General features: G+C 37.0%; 1 protein-coding gene across 1 annotated transcript in view; it reads left to right on the top strand.

Annotated features, from left to right (window-relative positions):
- RSBN1 (round spermatid basic protein 1) overlaps positions 1-22323 on the top strand; it is a 53945-nt gene that overhangs the window by 6001 nt on the left and 25621 nt on the right. Inside the window, exon 2 of the mRNA XM_036272772.1 lies at positions 7686-8359. Within this exon, the coding sequence (XP_036128665.1) occupies positions 7686-8359 (674 nt within the window). The remainder of the gene's footprint in view (positions 1-7685; positions 8360-22323) is intronic.

Raw genomic sequence — 22323 nt, 5'->3', positions numbered from 1 at the left:
ACAGCAGCAGAGTGTAGTTGAGACAGATCATATGGCCTGCTAAACTTACTATCTGGCTTTTTTTTTTTTTTTAATCCTCACCTGTTTATCTTCAGATAGCGTGGGAAGGAGGGAGAGAAGGGGTAGAGGGAGAGAGAGAGAGAGAAACATCAATGTGAGAGAGACACATCAAGTGGTTGCCCTCCCACATGACTCTGACCAGGGCTGGGGACCAAACCGCAACCGAGGTACGTGCCCTTGACCAGAACTAAACCCAAGATTCCGGTTCTTGGGCTGACGCTCTTAACTGCTGAGCCAAACTGGCCAGGGCCATAAAGTGATTTTTGAAGAGGTAAAGTGACATGCTTAAAATCTTCTAGTTGGAAAGTGATAGAACTAAATCTAGAAGATATTAAATATTAAGAAATGTAAATTTTTATTTCTTGTAAGCAACAGGCTTGAGTCTTAAAACTGACAGTTACCTGAGTCTTTTGAAATCTTAATTTTTTTTCCCCTCTCCCTCATAACTGCTCATTAAAAGCATAGAACAGACTTCCTCCACAAAACACATCAAAGGAAGTGTTGCTTTTTAATTATTCTTGGTTAAACATATGATTTTAGTAATTTTTTTAAAAAAGCAAAGGGGCCCTGGCCAGTTTGGCTCAGCGGTTAGAGCGTTGGCCTGCGGTCCGGAGAGGCCCGGGTTCGGTTCCCGCTAAGGGCACGTGCTTCGGTTGCAGTTTGTCCCCGGCCCTGGTTGGTCGTGCGGGTGGCAGCCACTCGATGTGTCCCTTCACATCGATGTTTCTCTCTCTCTCTCCCTTCCTCTCTCCCTCCCACTCTATCTGTACAAAAAATGGAAAAATATCCTCAGGTGAGGATAAAAAAAAAAAAAAATAAATAAAAAAATAAATAAAAAATAAAAAATAAAAAAGCAAAGGGGCCCTGGTCAGTTTGCCTCAGTGGTTAGAGCGTCAGCCCACGGCCAATGGGTTGCGGGTTCGTCAAGGGCACGTGCATTGGTTGCAGTTCATCCCCAGCCCTAGTCGGGGTCATGTGGGAGGCAACCAGTCGATGTGACCCTCTCACATCGATGTTTCTCTCTCTCTCTCCCGCTCCCTCCCATTCTATCTGAAGATACATAGAAAAATACCCTCTGGTGCGGATTTTAAAAAAAAGGAAAGGGTGAGTCAATTCCTGAAGCTCTCTTCTCCAGTGTCATTGAATGACAGGATTGCTTTTATGTATTCTCTGTGAGTCAGCCTTCCTTTCTCGCATTTTTTCATCTTTGACCAGCTGCCCAAACTGCTATCATAGGGAGTGTCGCTAAGTCAGACTACTAACTGAAGTTTTCAGTGATGTCAAAAGCCTATTGGCAGGAATTTTAAATCCAGAAACAGTTGATTGTTTGGGTAATAGGAGTGGGGACTTACTTTGGGATTATATAGAGAACTGAAGTAAACAGATAATCTCACTTACCAGAACAACAGTTTTTCTGGGACTGATATTTTTCCTTACTCAGAGAGAGGCAATAATATCTCTAAGACCATGAAAATTTTTTATTTTTATATAACATAATGCCATCTTTATGATCATGCAGAATTATGTAGTGGGCAGTCAGTAAAATATTTGTTGAAAAAGTAATGCTCCCTTTATTGGACGTTCTTGCAAGCCACCTCAAGCCCATTAATTGAAATTAGATCATTTTAGTTGATCATCCAACAGAAGTGTTGCAGAAAGGAGTCTGAAGAGAAGGCAGAAAGAGAACGGAATGTGATGTATTGGAAGAGTTTGAATTTTGGAGTCAGACGAGTCAGAGTTTGAATCTTGATTGTCACCTACTGGCTTTGTGACCTAATATAAATAACATATACTTCAAGCTGTTTTCTTCTTCATGGAAAGGATTTATGTATCTACTTTACTGGTTTGTTTGAGGATTAAAATGAGATAACATGATTACCTAGCAGGCACTTGGTGAATAATAGTTTTCTTCCCTCTTTCAGAGATTTATTTTTCTTTTTATGTGTTTCTCTTGTGATACAATACATTGTACTCCAGGTTGGTAATTTCTAGCTCTAGTTTTGATATCTCAGAGTTATTGCCAGTCATTTCAAGGAATGTTATCAAATATTATTATTAAAATAATAAAGATGGTGATGACTTGTGGTCTAATACTGTGAGGAGACCTTACAGTATTTCATTTAATCCTTATAATAACTCTGAGATAGATATTAGTATTAATAACGTTTTCAGATGAGAATATTGAAGTTTAAAGAGATTTATGAGCATGCCCAGAGACTTTAGTAAGCAGTGGAGCTGGAACATTAACTTAGGTCTTTCTAACTATGAAGCACCTGCTCTTGTATAGCATGCTCTACTGCCTGTACAATTCAACTATTTTGGCATAATAATAGTAGGTAACATGTATTGATCATTTGTTATGTTCTAGGACTATTCTAAGTATTTTATATGCTTTGTTTACTCAGCACACTGATTTTGAGGAAGTATTGTTATTTTTTCTAATTTACTGATAAGAAACATGGTATAAAGAAATTAACTTGAGCCCTGGCTGGGTAACTCAGTTGGTTGGAGCATCCTCCCGATGCACCAGGGTTTTAGTTTTGATACCCAGGTCGGCACAAAGAAGAGAACCAGTGATTGCATAAATAGTTGGAACAACTAATCAATGTCTCTCTCTCTGCCTTCCCCTCTCTCTTTCTCTATAAAAATCAATCAATAAAAACAATAAAGAAAGAAATTAACTTGAAAAAGGTAATACTGTTAGGGTAGGGATTCAAATCCAGCCAGCCATTCTTCCACATCCTAGTATAGAGGTGTGAGTGTGGGGTGGGGGGAAAAGGGATAAAGTAAAGCTGTGTTATAACCTTACAATGATTTACTAAATTAATGATCTTAAAAATGAATAATTTTTAGTTTTTGCTTTTCAGTCAGGTTTTTTTTTTTTGGTGGTACGTGCCCCTAGCGGGAACCGAACCCAGGACTCTCCGGTCCGCAGGCCTACGCTCTACCACTGAGCCAAACTGGCCAGGGCTCAGTTAGGTTTTTAATATAGAACCCGGAAGAGCTTAATAAGAATTTGTTTTCAGAAAACAACCTTAGTCTTTTTTTTTTTTTTTTTTACTATGATTAATAAAATATAAAAATTTATAATTGTTTTGTTTTTGCTTATCCACTATGATTTTAGGAATGAAAGTATTACATTTTTTTTTTTCAGTTTCAAACTATAATTCAAGCCTAAGAATGGTATTATGGTTCATGTTTTGTGTTGTGGAAAACTAATTTTTTTTTTGCATTAATAAAAACTTTGAATAGTTTTGCTATTTGATAGTTGATAATGATGTTAGCACATATGATTTTATTGAGAGTGTTATATATTAATTAGTTTTAGTTATAACGGCAGTTTTTCTCTCAGATGAATGTTTGTATCTTCCTCTGTAGAATTAACATACTTCTGTTTATATTTAATCTCAGTTTGATGTGTGAGAGCTTTCCTTAGTCACAGATACAGTATAGCTTGGCTTTTCTATAAATGAACTCTTGTCAATAAATTTCAGTTTTTGCACTGTAGGGAAATACTCAAATGTTACTTCCTGAATATATTTTGTTCCATCACAGTTTTTTCCCTTCAAGTTGACATTTTAATTAATTATTTATTTTTATTTAAGTGTGGTTGGTCTGAATATATTCTCTGTTGGACCACTAACACACTCAACCAGAAAGGGAAAGGTTGTATATTCTTTAGACAGTGATTTAAAAAAATTTTTGAGATCTAATTAACATATAACATGTGTAAGTTTAAGGTATACAACATAATTGATTTGAATAATTTATATTGTAGAGACATTGACTTTTAAATAATGTTTTTAATTCAAGGCAAGGCAACCTCAATATCATTTTCATTAAGCAGTGATGGCTAACTTAGTATAATAACCTTTAACAACTGTTATCATGTTGAAATATGAGATTACAATAATTTAAGGTCTTTTTCATTTTCTTATACAGTGGTTCTCTTTTGGTTTGGTTTTGCCCTCACCGAGGACATTTTTTTTGCATTTATCTTCAGATAGAGTGGGAAGGGGACAGGGAGGAAGAGAGAGAAAAACATCAATGTGAGAGAGATGCATCAACTGGTTGCCACCCACATGACCTCAACGGGGGCTGGGGACAAACTGCAACCGAGATACGTGCTCTTAGTGGGAACCGAACCCGGGACTCTGTGGTCTATGGGCCAACCCTCTAACCGCTGAGCCAAACCGGTCAGGGCTTGGTTTTGTTTTGTTTTGTTTTTTAGATGAATGAGTTTTGGAATAAAACCCACAGAAACTTGGCTATGTTAGAAATACCATTGGTAATCTGATAGTAATATAGAAAATGTGTTATAATCAAGGCAGCTCTTTCGTGTTAATTTCAGTGACAGGTCTAGGTCACAATTCATCTTCTGCATACCAGATACCTCCTCTGATGTTTAAAATAACAGGATCTTTTCAGAGAATTTTTTTTTTTTCTGTGAAATTGCTCAAACATTTAGCAGAGGGTAATTAGATGATACTTTAAAAATTGGTTGAACCGTCATATTTAATGGCATTAACATTTAGTTGTTTAGGATAGTTGCCTAAATTACTGATTTGATATAGGGGGAAAGTATTTAGATTAATTTTACTTGGTAAGAAATATAAATGACTTACTAAGTGTTTTAATGAATTCTCCAAGATTTAGTCATATGTAGAATAAAAGATTGCTTTTCCTCTTGCCAGTTTAAATAATCTGATGATATGTGTATTTTGGTAAATGATCTCAGTTTAATTACAAGTGATGTTTGCCAATGATTTTCATTTTGTTGTTTAAAAGCAAGTATTAAATAGAATGAAAATCATTTGATATCTATCACTTTAAAGTCTTTGATTTGCACTTTTAAATATTTTCTTTAGAAGATTTTATAACCTGTAATATCTGGTGATTAGAATGATTTTGTATAGAGTACTACAACTATCATATTTACATGTTACATACCAAGTAAATTTATTTTTAGTTTTTATTTAACTTATTTTTGTTAGATGTTTCTCCTTTTTTCTCCCATTAACACCTTTCTCCTGTTTCCCCCACCACACCCAGCATTGTTGTCTATGTCCATGGTTATGCTTATATGCATAAATTCTTTGGTTTATCTCTTCTCTACCCCCCTCTGAAGTTTGTCTGTCTGAACCCTACTTCTGTGTCTCTGGATCTATTTTGTTGATCACCTTATTTTGTTCGTTATATTCCACAAATAAGTGAGATCATGTGATACTTGTCTTTCTCTGACTGGCTTATTTCGCTTGGCATAATACTCTCCAGGTCCCTCCATGCCGTCTCAAAGGATAAGAGATCTTTCTTTCTTACAGGTGCATAGTATTCCATTATGTACATGTACCATAGCTTTTTTATCCACTCATCTATAGATGGACACTTGGGCTGTTTCCAGATCTTAGTGATTGTAAATAGTGCTGCTATGAACACAGAGGTACATATATTCTTTCTGATTGGTGTTTCAAGTTTCTTAGGATATATTCCTAGAAGTGGCATGACTGGGTCAAATGGCAGATCAATTTTTAATTTTTTGAGGTAACACCATATTGTTTTCCATAGTGGCTGCATCAGTCTGCATTCCCATCAGCAGTGTACTAGAGTTCCCTTTTCTCTACACCCTCACCAGCACTTGTTTGATGATTTGTTGATGGCAGCCATTCTGAAAGGTGTGAAGTAATACCTCATAGTTGTTTTAATTTGTATCTCTCTGATGATTAGTGATGTTGAGCATTTTTCATATGTCTCTTGGCCATTTGTGACTTTTTTTTCCCCTTTATTGATTTTGGAGAGAGAGGAAGTGTGAGGGAGAAAGAGCTAGAAACATCAATGAGAGAGAACATCGATTGGCCACCTCCTGCATGCTCCCTCCTGGGGATTGGGCCCACAACCTGGGCATGTGCCCTGACTGGGAATTGAACTGGCGACTTCTTGGTACATGGGTCAATGCTCAACCACTGAGACACACCGGCCAGACTCTCTTGGCCATTTGTACGTCCTGTTTGGAGAGGTGTCCATTTAGGACCTCTGCCCATTTTTTAATTGGATTCTTTGTCTTCCTTTTTTTTGAGTTGTGTGAGTACTCTATATATTTTGGAAATTAACCCCTTACCTAATGTATCGTTGGCAATTATGCTCTCCCATAACTATTTCATATACTATTCCAAGTAAATTTTTTACTGTAAAATTTACTGAACTTGTTCTTCCCAGGTGTGGTAATAGGATTAGTTGGAGTAGCTGTGTTAGCACTGAATTAGTTGAGTCATGTCAGAAATACTATTGTTGGGTGGATAAATTCTATCCAGTAAATACCATACCATGCTTGAAGGTTGGTCAGGACTATGCCTGATATTTAATCCTAAAGAATTTTTGCTAGGTATATTTTCCAACTAGTGAATAAAAGATGCCATTCTATTTGGGGTTTGTCAATCCATGATAATCACTTAAAATTAAAAATATATTTTTTAATTATAAAAGGAATATATGTTCTTGCAGACAATTAGAAAATACAGATAAGCAAAAAAGAAGAAAGCTAGACATTTATAATCCTACCAGCCTAGATAACTACCATTAACACTTTGGTATATATTTCTCCAGATATTTTTTCTGTGTTCTATATATACAAAACATAGATAAGTCAGACTTTTCCTCTCTTTAGGTACTTTGCTTCTTCCTTGAATATTTTTCTCTCAAAAACATGCTTGTCTTGTCTTATTATTTAGGACTCTGTCTAAATGTCACCTTCCAAAGAGAGCTTCCCCAGCTTCTAGAGTAACCTACTGATAACTTTCTTTTTCTTGTACAACTAGATTGTAAGGTCCAAGAGAGTAGAGATCATGTCTTTTTTAGTTAATACCATATCCCCAATGCCCAGAAGTATCCTTGGTACATAGTAGGTACTAAATAAATGTGTGAATGAATGAATGTTTATATTATAAAAATGGGATAAGGTTATACATGTGTTAGATGCTCTGGAAAGAAAGGTAAGATATATATCTATATCTATATATCTGACTTTAGATTGCTTACAATTTAGAGCAGTGGTTTTCAACCTTCCTAATGCCGTGACCCTTTAATACGTTTCTCATGTTGTGGTGACCCCCAACCATAAAATTATTTTTGTTGCTACTTCATAACTGTAATTTTGCTACTGTTATGTCTTAGGTGACCCCTGTGAAAGGGTTGTTCAACCCTTAAAGGGGTCGCAACCCACAGGTTGTGAACCACTGGTTTAGAGGATAGGTACAAAATTAAGTAAGTAATAGCATTAAATTTGGTAAATGCTGTGACGAGAAGTACAGTAATAAAACACATAGTAGGAGTAGCTATCCAAATTGGGTGGAGAAGAGTTACTAATAGAAGGCTTTCTGGAGAAGTGACAATGTAAGCATTTTGTAACCTTGTAATTTGTCAGTTCTTTTCATTTATAATACAATTTATAGTGGTTGGGTAGTATTTGTATCTTAAGATTTTTATCTCATTTGTTTTATAAACATGAAATCTGTGATGGCAAATTCATAGAAACCGAGAATAGGCTATTTAATTTGAGATCAAGTACCTTAAGAAGTTTGTATGTTGACACTAGACCTAGCAACTAACTTCTTTTTAATTATTGTGGCCAGAAACACCAGATGAAAATGGTAAAACCCAGAGAGCTGATGATTTTGTCTTGAAGAAAATAAAGAAGAAAAAGAAAAAGAAACACCGAGAAGATATGCGAGGAAGACGCCTTAAAATGTATAATAAGGAAGTACAAACTGTCTGTGCTGGCCTGACGCGCATCAGTAAGGAAATCCTCACCCAAGGACAAGTAAATAGCACTTCCGGAGTTAATAAGGAGTCCTTCAGGTATCTGAAAGATGAACAGCTGTGCCGATTAAATTTGGGCATGCAAGAATACCGGGTACCCCAGGGAGTACAAACACCTTTTATGACCCACCAGGAGCATTCTATTCGTAGAAATTTCTTAAAAACAGGTACTAAATTTAGCAACTTTATTCATGAGGAACACCAGTCCAATGGTGGTGCTCTTGTCCTTCATGCTTACATGGATGAACTCTCATTTTTGTCTCCAATGGAGATGGAAAGATTTTCTGAGGAGTTTCTTGCTTTGACATTCAGTGAAAATGAGAAAAATGCTGCTTACTATGCTTTAGCAATAGTGCATGGAGCGGCTGCATATCTCCCGGACTTCTTGGACTATTTTGCTTTTAATTTTCCCAACACTCCAGTGAAAATGGAAATACTGGGCAAGAAAGATATTGAAACAACCACCATTTCAAATTTTCACACTCAGGTAAGGTGAAATCATTTTTAAATTATTTACTAAGTATAGTTATAGTATCTCAACAGTACTAACCTCATTCTGTTTCATCAGCACACTTTTTACAACAATTCATGGTGGTAAATGTTCAAATTGTTTATTTCTCTAGTTGAAAAATCTTGATTGCTAAAGTTCTTTGGGATGTAGTTTATTACTTGCTTGGTTTAAGAAATTCTTTATACATGTTATACATGATTACATGTCTTTATGGAAAACCAGCTTGAAAACTAACCATTTTTTCACGGATCAGGTAATGTTAGTATGGAAGGTGTGATTTAGATCTAGTAGCCTCAAGGTAACTTTGGTAAACTTAACCTTTTGTGTCATAATAAAACACATGAGGGCATTGGCCTATTTATTTGCCAGGTTTTTGCTCTTTCTGTTTTTCTTTCAGTAACTTGTTGGCAGTCTATCCCAGAAACATACCTTCTTTATGTGCCTTGGAAGTGTCACTAGGAAGACCGCCATAGCTGCTGCTCCTTCTGCCTATGTACTGTTGTAGGTGAAGACATTTTCTGAAGCCTTGCTTGGGCAGCTAGGCTTAAGTCAGCAGGGAAACCTCTCCTTCCTAACCAGTGGTTTTAAACCAAACATTTTTTTTTCAATGAAGTTATTTTAGGGCATAAAATGAAGTTGATAATATGTCTAGTTTTTTTCTTGCTTGCTTTTCTCATAAGGGTTATGAACATGAATGGTCAGCTATACGTTTGTGTTATAGATACAAATTCTACCCAAGTTTAGTGGAGAATGTTACACTCTTGGAGATTTATGATTATATAACCTATTTTTTCCAGGTTATCTAATTTGCTGCCATTCTTTTCTTTAAGCTGTTTTTTTTTTTTTTAAGGTAAATAGACTATTGTGTCATAAGACTCTCAGCTGTCTGCATTATAGTGGTTTGAAGCCACTTTGATATGAAATCTCCTCTGACTTGAATCTTTTTAGTGATTCTTTCCATCCTTGCCTCCAGTGAGGGGAGTATCCAGTGTAGATTTATGAGCTTCAGAATTTCTCTAATTGAAGTTCTCTCTGCAGTAGAGAGAGCAGGAGCAGCCAATCTGGAGAGGTCGCAAGATGGGGCTGCCCAAGATGTTGGAACACGATGTGCAATAAAGGGCTTCGTCTTGGATTTTGGCCTTGTTACCGCAATCAGGTACCGAAGTGCTGACTTTTGTAGTAGATTTTGTTTTTTCTTTTTCCTTTTTTTAAAAAAGGCATATAGCCCCTTGAAGGTTAAGGAATCCTATTTTTATCAATATTGCAGAAGGGACTAAAAATAATTCTCCCAATATAGTCCATAGTCCCCATAAGTCCTTATTTGACAAAGAAAGATATTGCTGAGAGCAGAATTAATATGTTGTATCACTTTTTTAGTTTAGAAAGATGCAGCAAATTTTCTCTTCTGATTGATAGACTGATAAGCATATCTGAGAAGTAAGCCAGAAACTTGGGGCAGGGGAATCTTGGTTTTGTGATGGTAACTTTTTAACTTTAATATTAGTTAGTCTAGAATGGATCAAGATGTTTAGAGCTGATATCTCTAAATATTCCCTGCTGATTTTTGTCTTCCAATTAATTTTTTTAAATGGAGCTGAAATTTCAATGACTGTACCAACAACTTACCTTGAGATTTACTTTGATATATATAAAATAACCACTTTTTAAAGAATGTATCAGATTGTTTTATTGAACACTTCAACCACATGAGAATATTGAGGACTGTTGAGTAAGTCTCATGCTCTGGTAATCCTGGCACTTCATTTTATGTATGAATTTTGAGTCATTGGAGAGAAGTATGAGGTGGGTCTGGAGGTTGGTGTAGCCTAAGAAACTTTAAATTTGCAGTTGTGGAATCATTGGCAGACGTTGGGATGGAAGCTAACACAGTAGTTCAAATTTATTTAGTACTTCATGGTTTATAGAAATGCTTTCACATTCATATATGAATATTTTAAACACAACCCATGTGGTAGGTAAACAGTTTTATCTTTGTTCTTCATCCAAGCAACTGAGGCTTAGAGATGTTTATTGTTATCTAAGGTCATATAGCTAGTATGTCGAGTCAGGGTGCAAACCTAGGCCACTTGAACAATATGTGCCTCATTTTACCATCCTCCCTCCTTCCTTCAGTCATTGGAGAAGAAACTAGTGCTTTTATTTGTCTAACATTGTAGTCAGTGAAATTCAAATATTCCAGTTTAACACAATATTCAGAAGGCTATTTTAATTTTAACAAATACCTTTAGATTGTTGGGAATTAAGTATTTTGGACTTACATATTTTGTGAAGTCTTACCAAGTTCTGTTAAGCCAAAATTAAAGAGAAGTAAACTTGGAGACATAGTTATTTGCAAATTATAATTTAAATATGTAGCCATAATAATTATTTGTGAGTATATTTCAAGATAGTTTGTTCAGTAAACATTTATTGAGAACCTACCGTGTATTGCATATTCTGTTCTTAAAAGGACTAATAGAGTGCAGCTGGTGTGGCTCAGTGGTTGAGCATCGACCCATACACCAAGAGATCACCGGTTGGATTCCCGGTCAGGACACATGTCCAGGTTGCGGGGCCAATCCCTAGTGGGGGGCATACAGGAGACAGCCAATTGATGTTTCTATCTCTCTTTCCCTCTCCCTTCCTCTCTCTCTTAAATAAATAAATTAATTAATTAATTTTTTAAAAAAAACCTAACTGCTGAGCGCAGTCTGGTGACAGACATGAATAAACCAGTGATTATAATATAGTTTGACAAGTAGTAGGGTAGAGGTATGCATAGGGAAAACAGTTGTAAGAGAGGGAGCACCGTTTATAGTGTTACCTAATTCATCGAGGTGATTAGAAAAGGCATTTTAAAGAATGTAATGCTAGCCCTGGCCGGTTTGGCTCAGTGGTTAGGAGCGTCGGCCTGCAGTCCAGAGAAACCCGGGTTCGGTTCCCGCTGAGGGCACGTACCTCGGTTGCAGTTTGTCCCTGGCCCTGGTTGGGTTGTGCAGTGGCAACCACTCGATGTGTCCCTTTCACGTTGATGTTTCTCTCTCTCTCTCTTCCTCTCTCTCCCTCCCACTCTATCTGAACAAAAAATGGAAAAATGTCCTCGGGTGAGGATAAAAAAGAATGTAATGCTAGAGTCTTGAAAGATTAGCATTTAGCTTAATAAAGCTATTAAAAGGATAATATCTATGCAGGCACACAGACATTAAAGAATGTAGCACTTTCAGGGAGCTGCAAATAGCTTGATATGGCAAGAATACATGCTGACTTAAGGGGTTGTGGGAGTTGAGTCCAGAGAGATAGACAATATTGTGAAGAGCTTTATATGATGTGCTAATAAAAATTAGTACTATTTCTTAAAGGTAATGGGAAATCATTGGTGAATTTTAATAGGGGCATGTTATCAAGTTATGTTTGTAGAGGATTACACAATGTGGAGGATGAGATTGGAAGCAAGAAGACTGGTTACGTTACTATGGTAACCAGACAGAAATGATTCATATACAAACTGATATTGATGCTGGAGAGGAAGGAATGGAATTTGAGAAATAATTAGAAGATGGGTTATTTATACTTGGTGAGAGAGAAGGATAGAGTTTTGTTTTTTTTTAATCCTTACCCAAGGATATTTTTCCACTTATCCTCAGATAGAGTGGGAGGTGGGGGTGGGGGAGAGAGAGAGAAACATATTGACTGGTTGCCTTCCACATGATCCCGACCAGGGCCAGGGACCGAACTGCAATGCAGGTATGTACCCTTGACTGGAATCGAACCTGTGACTCTTTGTTCAGTAGGCCGACGCTCTAACCGCTGAGTCAAACCGGCCAGGGTAAAGATAGAGTCTTAAGGTGTGATTTTGACATTGGGCTGATGGTGGTGCTGGTCACAAAGTCAATACAGGGTTGAAAAAGCTGGTTTTGGGATAGAAGGTGTTGAGGAGTTCTGTTTGAGATATTTTGTGTTGGAGGTACCTGTGAAGACTTATGGTTAGACATGTCTATTAGGTAGTTAAATATATGGATCTGAGATTGGGAGACATGTCTAGGATGGAGATGCAGAAGTTGAATCCATTAGCTTATGTGATCCAGGGACAGCATTAGATTGGAAAAGAGATAAACCAGAGAATGTAATCCTGTGTAAGTATGAGGAACAGGGGAAGGGATCAGAAAGAGAGGTAAAAGGAAGTTTAGTTGACAGGTTTTCTAGCTTTTATGAATGATGGAGTGATTAAGTATCATATCTGTATGAGGAATCAAGTAAAATAAGGATGGGAAAATGTTAGGTTGCTCAATTGGGAATTGAATTGGTAACTATCAAGACCAGTGCTTTGCACACCATAGCATCTTAATATTGTAAATTATACTTTTTTAAAAGAAGCTTGCTACTTAAGCTCTATGTATGAATTTGGCATCAACAGGGAGCTTGCTGGAAAGGCAGACTCTCAGACCCCTAACCAGATCTTCTGAATCATAATCTGCCTTTTAACAAGATCCCCAGGTAATTCATATGCACATTAGTTTGGGAAACACTGCTTTAGAACTCATCTTCACTAGATGGAGGGAGTAAAATGTAATTTGTTTTGCACAAGAAAACCTGTAGATTGTTATTTTTATATTTTTAAACTGTTGTAGTCACAAAGCTAGGATGCACATCACATATAGGTGATTTTTTTTCTTTGAATGTTCTGTAAAACTTAAATATTCTAACACCAAAGTAGTTAAGTTCATGATAAATATCACTTGAAGCACCAAGCTGATCCTCAAGTTTGATGAATTAACTCTCAGCAGTTGATGCAAGGATAACTTTGTAAAGCTTGAATTCTTAATCTAAAGGACTACAGTATGTTCTCAGACAAGAAAAAGCTAAAGGAGTTCATCACAAATCAGTATTATATGAAATGTTAAAGGGTCTTTTTGGAGAAAAAGAAGATCAAAAATATGAACAATAAAATGGCAATAAAACGTATCTGTCAACAATTGGATATATGAACAAAATGAACAAGCAGAACAGAAACAGATTCACAGATACAGAGAACATTTTATTGGTTGCCAGGTGGGGGAATGGGTGAAAAAGGTGAAGGGATTAAGAATTACAAATTGGTTGTTAGACTGACAAATCTCAAAGAGAAGGGACGGGTGGGGAGAGATAAACCAAAGAACTTCTGTGTATAACCAATGGACACAGGACAATAGTGTGGTGAAAGGCAAGAGAAGGGTGGGAGTGGGGAGGAGGGGGTCAATGGGGGGAAAGGGAGGGACATCTGTAATACATTCAACAATAAATATAAGTTTAAAAATATAATAAAGGGCTACAGTGTGGTATTTTTATAATTCTGTAGGATTATTCAGGTCTAATTAGTAATTCATTGGTTTAATAGCAGTTTTGACCAAAAACACTTAAGTGTTTGTGGAATCTTTTGGTCAGTTAATGGAGAAAAATTAGAAGTGTGTGTGTGTATGAGTAATCTAATTTGTGATTTTTTTTTTGCCTAGGTATTATATCGTGTAATTATTGGCACTAGAAAACTTATTTTTAAAAAATGTTTTCAGCCTGGCTAGTGTGGCTCACTGGTTGAGTGTCGACCTATGCACCAAGAGGTTGCTGGTTCGATTCTTCCAGTCAGGGCACATGCCCAGGTTGTGGGCCAGATCCCTAGTGTGGGGCATGCAGGAGGCAGCCAATCGATGTTCTCTCTCATCGATTTTTCTAGTTTTCTCTCGCTTTCCCTTTCTCTAAAATCAATAACGAAAATTTATTTTTAAAAATATTTTTATTGATTTTTAGAGAGTGAGAGGAAAGGGGAGAGAGAGCTAGAAACATTGATGAGAGAGAAACATCCATTGGCTGCCTCCTGCATGCCCCCTGCCGGGGATTGAGCCCAAAACCCAGGCACGTGCCCTGACGGAGAATGGAACCAGTGACCTTTTGGTGCATGAGTTGATGCTCAGCCAACTGAGCCACACCAGCTGGGCTAGAACTTTTTTAATGCTAAACCTGGAAATGTTTTACTTACAATAATATGCACTATTTGGCTGCCCTCCTTATAAAAATCCTGTGGCAGCTGATAAACTGATTAACAATTTCAGTATTCTTCTAGTCATTTTATGGACTAACAGGATTTTAGAGTAGGTGGGGATCATTTCCAAGCCTTTGTTTTATAGGTGAGCAAGATCACGTTTTGGTTGTGACCTTTTCCAAGGTTAAAGAACGGCAGTTCTTCGAAGGACATTTTTTCCTAACTTTGAATGGTATTAAACCATGTAAGTGAGGGTTTAGCAAATTTTAATGTACACATAAAATGCAGATTTTGTTTTTGTAAGTCTGTGTTGGGATTTTATAGTCTGCATGTCTAACAAGCTCCCAGATGATGCTGATGTTGCTGGTCCATGTACATGAATTGCAAACAAGCACAAAAAACACTAAAAATATAGTGAAGTTAAATAAGGAGTTGTTTTAAATATTACCATATGAGACTATTTCACCTTATAGCAACTAAGTAATTGAATGGTATATATGGAAAAGGGGGTATGTATATGTATGTGCTGGTGGGAGAGGGAATTAATTTAAAAAGTGTATCTACTGTAATGGGATGTTTTATTCTTTATTTGGCAAATGTATATTTTAAGTTCTGCTTTAAAAAAAGGTTTATGTATATATTTATACATATATATAATATTGAGGTCTTTTACTGAGGATCATAGCTCTTTAACTCAATTTAGAAGTTCTTATAAATGCTACTTTTATTACTATAACATGGTAATGTCTACTATTCCAGAGAAAATCGACAAATGTTATTTCTTCATTTATTCTGTGTTGTGGCTAGGCCTAAAATGGGCTTATAGGTCCTTCCCTTGTTTGATTAATATGATTAACATTTTATAGTGAGTTGGTGGTACTAATTAAGAGTTAGAATTAGTAGGGTGCTTTATAGCTTGGTGATAGCTGAGAAACTCTTACAGAACTACACATCAGTGTGTTATATAAAAGGAAAAATAAATATTTTAAGAGCTTTTATTTAAAAAACAGCATAAATACTCTGGCCAGTTTGGCTTAGTGGTTAGAACGTTGGCCTGCGGACCAGAGAGTCCCAGGTTCAGTTCCAGCTAAGGGCACATACCTCGGTTGTAGTTTGTCCCCTGTCCTGGTTGGGGTCGTGTGGGTGGCAATCAATTGATGTTTCTTTCTCTCTCTTTTCCCCCCTCTCCCCCTCCCGCTCTATCTGAAGATAAAAATAAATAAAAAACAGCATAAAAATAGTATGTTTGGTTCTTATTTTTCTGTCATTCTAAGTATGACTTAGACTTATACAGCTTTTTTATTGTATGTTTTAAACTGGGAATGCCTTTCTATTCATAGGTCACAGGGTTAGGAAGATTGCTGGCTAGCTTTTTTGTTTCTGTTTTTTAAATAATCAGCTTAAATAGGTTTCTTCATGAAACAAAGGTTCTGTGGAATAATTATTCCCCCTACCTCCACACACAGGGTTTTCCATATAGTATATTTCTAGCTTAGTGTTGTTTTGTTTTTAATAATTTATTTTGTAGAGCAATTTTAGGTTCACAGCAAAATTGAGGGGATGGTACAGAGCTTTCCCACATACTCCCAGCCCCTCACCTATGCATAGTTTTCCCCATTATCCACATCCCCCACAAGAGTGGTATATTTATTACAATTGGTGAACCAGTATTGACACATCATAATCACCCAGAGTCCATAGTTTACACTAGAATTCACTCTTAGTGTTGTACATTCTATTAGTTTTGACTTACTTATATCCATCGTAGTAGCATAACAGTATTTTCACCATCTTAAATATCCTCTGTGCTCTGCCTATTCATCCTTTCCCTCTCTCCCACAACCCCTGCTTACTACTCACCTTTTTTTTTTTTTAATCCTCACCTGAGGATATTTTTCCATTTATTTCTAGATAGAGTGGGAGGGAGGGAGACAGACAGAGAGGGAAACATCTGTGTGAGAGAGACACATCGATTGGTTGTCTCCCACATGACCCCCACCAAGGCTGGGGACTGAATTGCAACCAAGGTACGTGCCCCTGACTGGAATAGAACCCGTGACTCTTTGTTCCATAGGTCAACGCTCTAACCGCTGAGCCAAACCGGCCAGGGCGATAGTTCATTTCTTTTTAGCACCTAATAATATTCCAATATATGGATATATCACAGTTTATCCATTTACTTACTGAAGGACATTTTAGTTGCTTCAGGTTTTGGCAATTATGAATAAAGCTGCTATATTCTAAGTTTTTAAATGACTTATTAAAAGGTATATGTAGCCCTGGCTAGTGTGGCTTAGTTGGTTGAGCATTGTCCCATGCACCGAGAGGTCTCCCGTTCGATTCCCAGTAGGGGCACATGCCTGGGTTGTGGGCTCAATCTCCAGTAGGGGGCATGTAAGAGGCATCTGATCATTGTTTTTCTCTCTCCCTCTCCCTTCCTCTCTCTCTCCCTAAAATCAATAAAAACAACCCGGCCGGTTTGCCTTAGTGGTTAGAGTGTCAGCCCGTGGACCAATGAGTCACGGGTTCAATTCCAGTCAAGGGCATGTACCTCAGTTGCAGTTTGTCCCCAGCCCTGGTCGAGGTCATGCAGGAGGCAACCAGTCGATGTGTCCCTTTCACATTGATGTTTCTCTCTCTCTCCCTCGTTCTCTCTCCTTCCCACTCTATATGAAGATAAATAGAAAAATATCCTCGGGTGAGGATTTAAAAAATAAAACATAAAAACATAATTATTTTTGAAAAGGTGTATGTGTTGAGCCCTGACCTGTGTGCCTCAGTTGGAGTGTCATTCCATATACCAAACAGTCATGGGTTTAATTCCAGGTCAGGGCAACATACCCAGGTTGCAGGTTCCATCCCCGGTTGGGGTGTGTACGGGAGGCAACTGATTGATACTTCTTTCTCACATCAATGCTTCTCTCTATCTCTCTATATCTTTCTTTCTCTCTTTCCCTCTCCCTTCCTCTCTTTCTCTCAAATCAATTTAAAAAACATATGCTTGGGGCCGGCTGGTGTGGCTCAGTGGTTGAGCGTCGACCTGTGCACCAAGAGGTTGCCAGTTTGATTCCTGGTCAAGGCACATGCCCAGTTTGTGAGCCAAATCCCCAGTAGGGGCATGCAGGAGGCAGCTGATTGATGTTCTCTCTCATTGATGTTTCTATCTCTCCCTCTTCCTTCCTCTCTCTCTAAAGTCAATAAAGGAAAAATCAATGCTTGGGTGAGGATTAAAAAAAAAAAGGGTACGAATATTGAGAGCGCAAATGAGCTTATGTATTGAGAGCACAAACTCAGCAATTGATACAGGATAACTTTTTTTTTTTTTTATCCTCACCAGAGGACATTTTTCCATTTTTTGTTCAGGTAGAGTGGGGAGGGAGAGAGAGAGAAACATCGATGTGAAAGGGACACATCGAGTGGTTGCCACCCGCACGTCCCAACCAGGGCCGGGGACAAACTGCAACCCAGGTACATGCCCTTAGCGGGAACCGAACCCGGGTCTCTCTGGACCGCAGGCTGATGCTCTAACCGCTGAGCCAAACTGGCCAGGGCCAGGATAACTTTTAAAAGTTGAGTTTCTAATCTGAAGGACTATGTATGTATTGACAGCAATAAGTATAGTATTTACATATAATTGTTTAAACTTTCATAGATATTATAAATATATTAAATTCTTTGAACGCATGCACAGCTAGCTACTATTTTCTTAGAGGTATTTTCCTCCTCGATATCTTAGACCTCTCCCCTTCCCACTTTGACTTCAGGTTTTACTAAAGGCTAACTTTTCCCTGGTTGGCATTATTTCCACTCTTTCCATGGCAGCTTTCGTTTTTCTGTTATTTGGTCTCTATTTGCCTTCCTCCAACACTCCTAACACTTGTTTCTTCCTTCACTGTGCACCCAGTATGTACAATTTGGGAGGTGGTAGAACTCAACTTGTTCTTTGCATTTGAGTGCTATTTCCAGGCCAAAGCTTCTCAAACTTGCCAATTCCTAAGAATAATCTGGGGTTGTTAGTTTTAAATACATATTAGAATATCAGATTCCTCTCATGGAAATTCTGATTCATTAGGTCTGGAATGAAGCCTGAGATAAATACCTCAAATAATTCAATTCTTATGATCAGGCAGGTTTAAGAAACATCATTTAAAACTGTATACCATCTGCTGTTACTCTGATTCATGTTTTTGACCTTTAGATATCATTCTCTTAGAATTTCATAGAATCATAAATCAAGGGCTCTTAGGGATAATCTTGTCTAACCTCTACATAGTGCAAATGTTTTTAAACATCATTTTTATATTGATAATTTTTCAGGAGCTTGTCTCTGTAAGGTTTCATAGGGCTTCCAGTAGGCCCTTAACAATGTCTAGGAAGTTTACTTATTTTCTTTGTTCAGCTTGCTTGCCTATCTTGATGACTATTCAAACTTTTTATCTGTAGACATCTTTTCTACATTACTTTGTGTTGTAATAAAGAAGATATCACACCTCCTCCTCAGAAGCTAATCCTGCTTGTGTGCTGGATTTCCTCTCTCACCTTGCTTAGGGTTTGTTTTTTCCAAATCGTCACAAAATATAAATAACATTAAATTTACTACTTGACTATTTGGACTGTATAATTCACTGGCATTCAGTGCTTTCACAGTGTTGTACAACCATCACCACTGTCCATTTCTAGAACATTTTCATCATCCCACACAGAAACTCTGTACCTATTAGCTTAAGATCTTTACCCACCACCACCCCTTGAATCTTCTCCTTCACATATAAAGTGCAAATTATATAAAGTGAATATCTGCTTTATATTTTCCCTTATTTTATTTATTTTTTTTTAAATATGTTTTGATTGATTTTTAGAGAAGAGAGGAAAGGAGAGAGAGAGAGAAACATCCATGAGAGAGCAACATCGATGGGCTATCTCCTGCACTCCCTCCACTGGGGATCAAGCCACAATCCGGGCATGTGCCCTGACTGGGAATCAAACCGGCGACCTCCTAGTACATGCATGGGTCGACACTCAGCCATTGAGCCACACCAGCTGGACTATATTTTCTTATTTTAAATACAATAATAAGCTTTTTATTTTTCCCCAGAAGTAATTTTTTATTCTGAATTTGTGATTTATCATTTCAGTGCATCTTCTAATACTTTGCTATGCATGTATGAACAGAGAAATAATATATATAACTATTTTGTGAGATTTAACATTTTATGAGTAATATTTTGCCTGTATCATTTCTGCAGATTGCTTTGGTTCATTCATTTAATCACTGTATTTGGTATTTTGTTATGTGACTATATCACAATTTATTTATTCTCCTATTCTTAGATATTTAGGTTGTTTATTGTTTTGTAATATCATATTGCAGTGAGACTATATGTAGAGGTGTATTCGGGGATATATGTCCTGTATATATCCCATGTATCCTGTACATGTATATCCTGGGATTCCTGTTTGCCTTTTCCTGCTGTCCTAGGGTTCCATGACTGTTGTTTTGCCTACATTCATTGACTCAAATGAGACCTCACATGTCTAAAAAAGTCTTTCTTCTACAGTTACATTTGATTGTACTTTAGATCGGTGTGGAATTCTAGGTTGGAGATCATTTTTCTTCAGCTTTATAAAGGTATTACTCCAGTGTCTTTATTTAAGCTTCCAGTGTTGCTATTGAGAAATCCAGTGTCGTCATAATTCCTGATGCTTTTTTAGGTGCCTTGTATTTTCCTCACTGAAAACTTTCAAAATCTCTGTACTGCTAGATTTCAGAAAACTGATGTTAATGTGCCTTGAGATGTGTGTTTTGTTATTGTGTTTGTTTATTATTTTATTTCATATTTTTATTGATTTCAGAGAGAGGAAGGGAGAGGGAGAGAGAGAGAGAGAAACATCGATGAGAGAGAAATGTCCATTCGCTGCCTCCTGCATGCCCCACAACCTGGATGTACCCCCCACTGGGAATCGAACCATTTACCTCCTGGTGCATGGGTCAGTGTTCATCCAACTGAACCACACAGGCTGGGGTGCTGCTGCTGCTGCTGCTGTTTTTAAATTTACTATAAAATATTTCAGACCTACTGAGGGGTATAAAAAAGATAATAATAAACACTTGTGTTCTTAGCACCTGGTACAAGAAATAAAACATCATCAATGTAGTTGAAGGCCACCCTCCTATGATTTTTGTCAAATCTCATTGGTATAAGCCTTTTTATATTAATTCACCCTGATGAGCATTTAGGCCTTTTCAATATGGAAATATATATTCTTTCATTTGGGTACATGTTCTTATGTTATTTCTTTGTTAATTTCCTTACCTCACTTTTCACTGTTCTTTTTTTTTTTTTTAGAGAGAGAAGAAGGTGGAGAGAGATAGAAACATTGATGTAAGAAACATTGATTGGCTGCCTCCTGCATGCCCCCTATTGGGGTTCAAGCCTGCAGCCCAGGCATGTGGCCTGATCAGGAATTGAACCGGAACTTCTCAGTCCATGGGACAACACTCAATCCGCTGAGCCACACCAGCCAGGCCTTCACTGTTAATTTTTCTGAAGCTTTCATTAGTTGAATGTTAGGCCTCCTGATTGAATCTCTAATTTTCTTATCTTTCCTTTTATTTTTCTTTGTCTTTTTGTTCTTTTGGGGAGATTTGTCTTATTTTCTCCTCTGTTAATTTATTTCAACTATAATGTTTTGAATTTAAAAGCTTGTTCTTTGTGTTGTTTTAAAAGTAACTTATTGTTTCGTGGATGCAATACCTTCTTTCATCTTTGATATTGTACTTATATAGAAATTTTTATTTTCTAAGTGGACTCTGTTTCATCAAGTTCTTTTTTGTTTTAATTTTATGTTTGTGTTAGCTATTTTCTTCAGCTGTCCAGTGATTTGTTTATATTTAAACATGAGTCAGTATAAAACTGATTAGAGACTCTGAACATGTAGCTGGAAGTTACCATTTGGTGACTGGGTAGGGAATATCTAGCCACATCATTGTAAGGACAGTTCCAGATATCAACATTTAGAGATCTTTTTTCCTGGGGCTTTTAATTTCTACAATTAAGAATCCACCATCTTTTTTCAAGGGAAGTAGAGTAGGTTATAACCCTGTCTGCTAGAATTCTTGGAGTTGACCTATGAAAGTAGGTAGGTGATTTTATTGTTAAATAATAAATTTTTACTTGATTTCCTGATTTCAGTATAAGGCTTCTTCCATACTTGTGCCTGGTATCTTTGTTTCTATAGTTTCTTTGGTCACTTTCCCCACAAAATATATAGTGATGAGGAGGTAGAAGGTAAGTGGAGGGTTTTATCTGACCTTTATGCAGATTTTAAACTCATCTCCTTAGTTTTTAGCTACCTAATTTGTTCCCTACATGGGTTATGTGATACTTAGCCTTAATATTGTTCTGTAGCACAAACTGCCTTTTTGGTTGTATTTCATACAGGTACTCAGTATTCTAAGTTCTCAGTCTGCCAAATCCTCTACTTTTTACCTTCTAAAAATGTTTTGATAGTTTGTATCTGTCATTTGTACATCTGTTCTCTTTGAACTTCTGGGATTGATAGCCTTTCTATTTACTCTCACTTGAGTAGGGTTTTGATAAGGAATAGAATTAAGCCATGTGTAACTATCAGTCCTCTTCACCTTTTCACCTTTACCAGATTCTTTTTATTAGTATTAAAACACAAGGCTTAAATGGAAAGATATACTGTGTTCTTGGATTAAGAAGAATCAACATCAAAATGATGCTTTTTCCTAAATTATAAATATAACACAATCCCAATAAAAATTCCAAATGGTTGTTTTTTTCTGGAATAACCAAGCTGATTTTGAAGTTCATATGAAAAAATAAGCAGACAAGAACAGCCAGGAAAGCTTTGAAAAAGAAAAGCAATCATGGAGTAGTGCCCTATCACATACCACTACTTT

Source organism: Molossus molossus, unplaced genomic scaffold (genome assembly GCF_014108415.1).
Source record: "Molossus molossus isolate mMolMol1 unplaced genomic scaffold, mMolMol1.p scaffold_m16_p_20, whole genome shotgun sequence".
NCBI classification, from domain to species: domain Eukaryota; kingdom Metazoa; phylum Chordata; class Mammalia; order Chiroptera; family Molossidae; genus Molossus; species Molossus molossus.
Note: the sequence above shows the minus strand (reverse complement) of the source record. Positions and strands in the feature narration are given on the sequence as shown.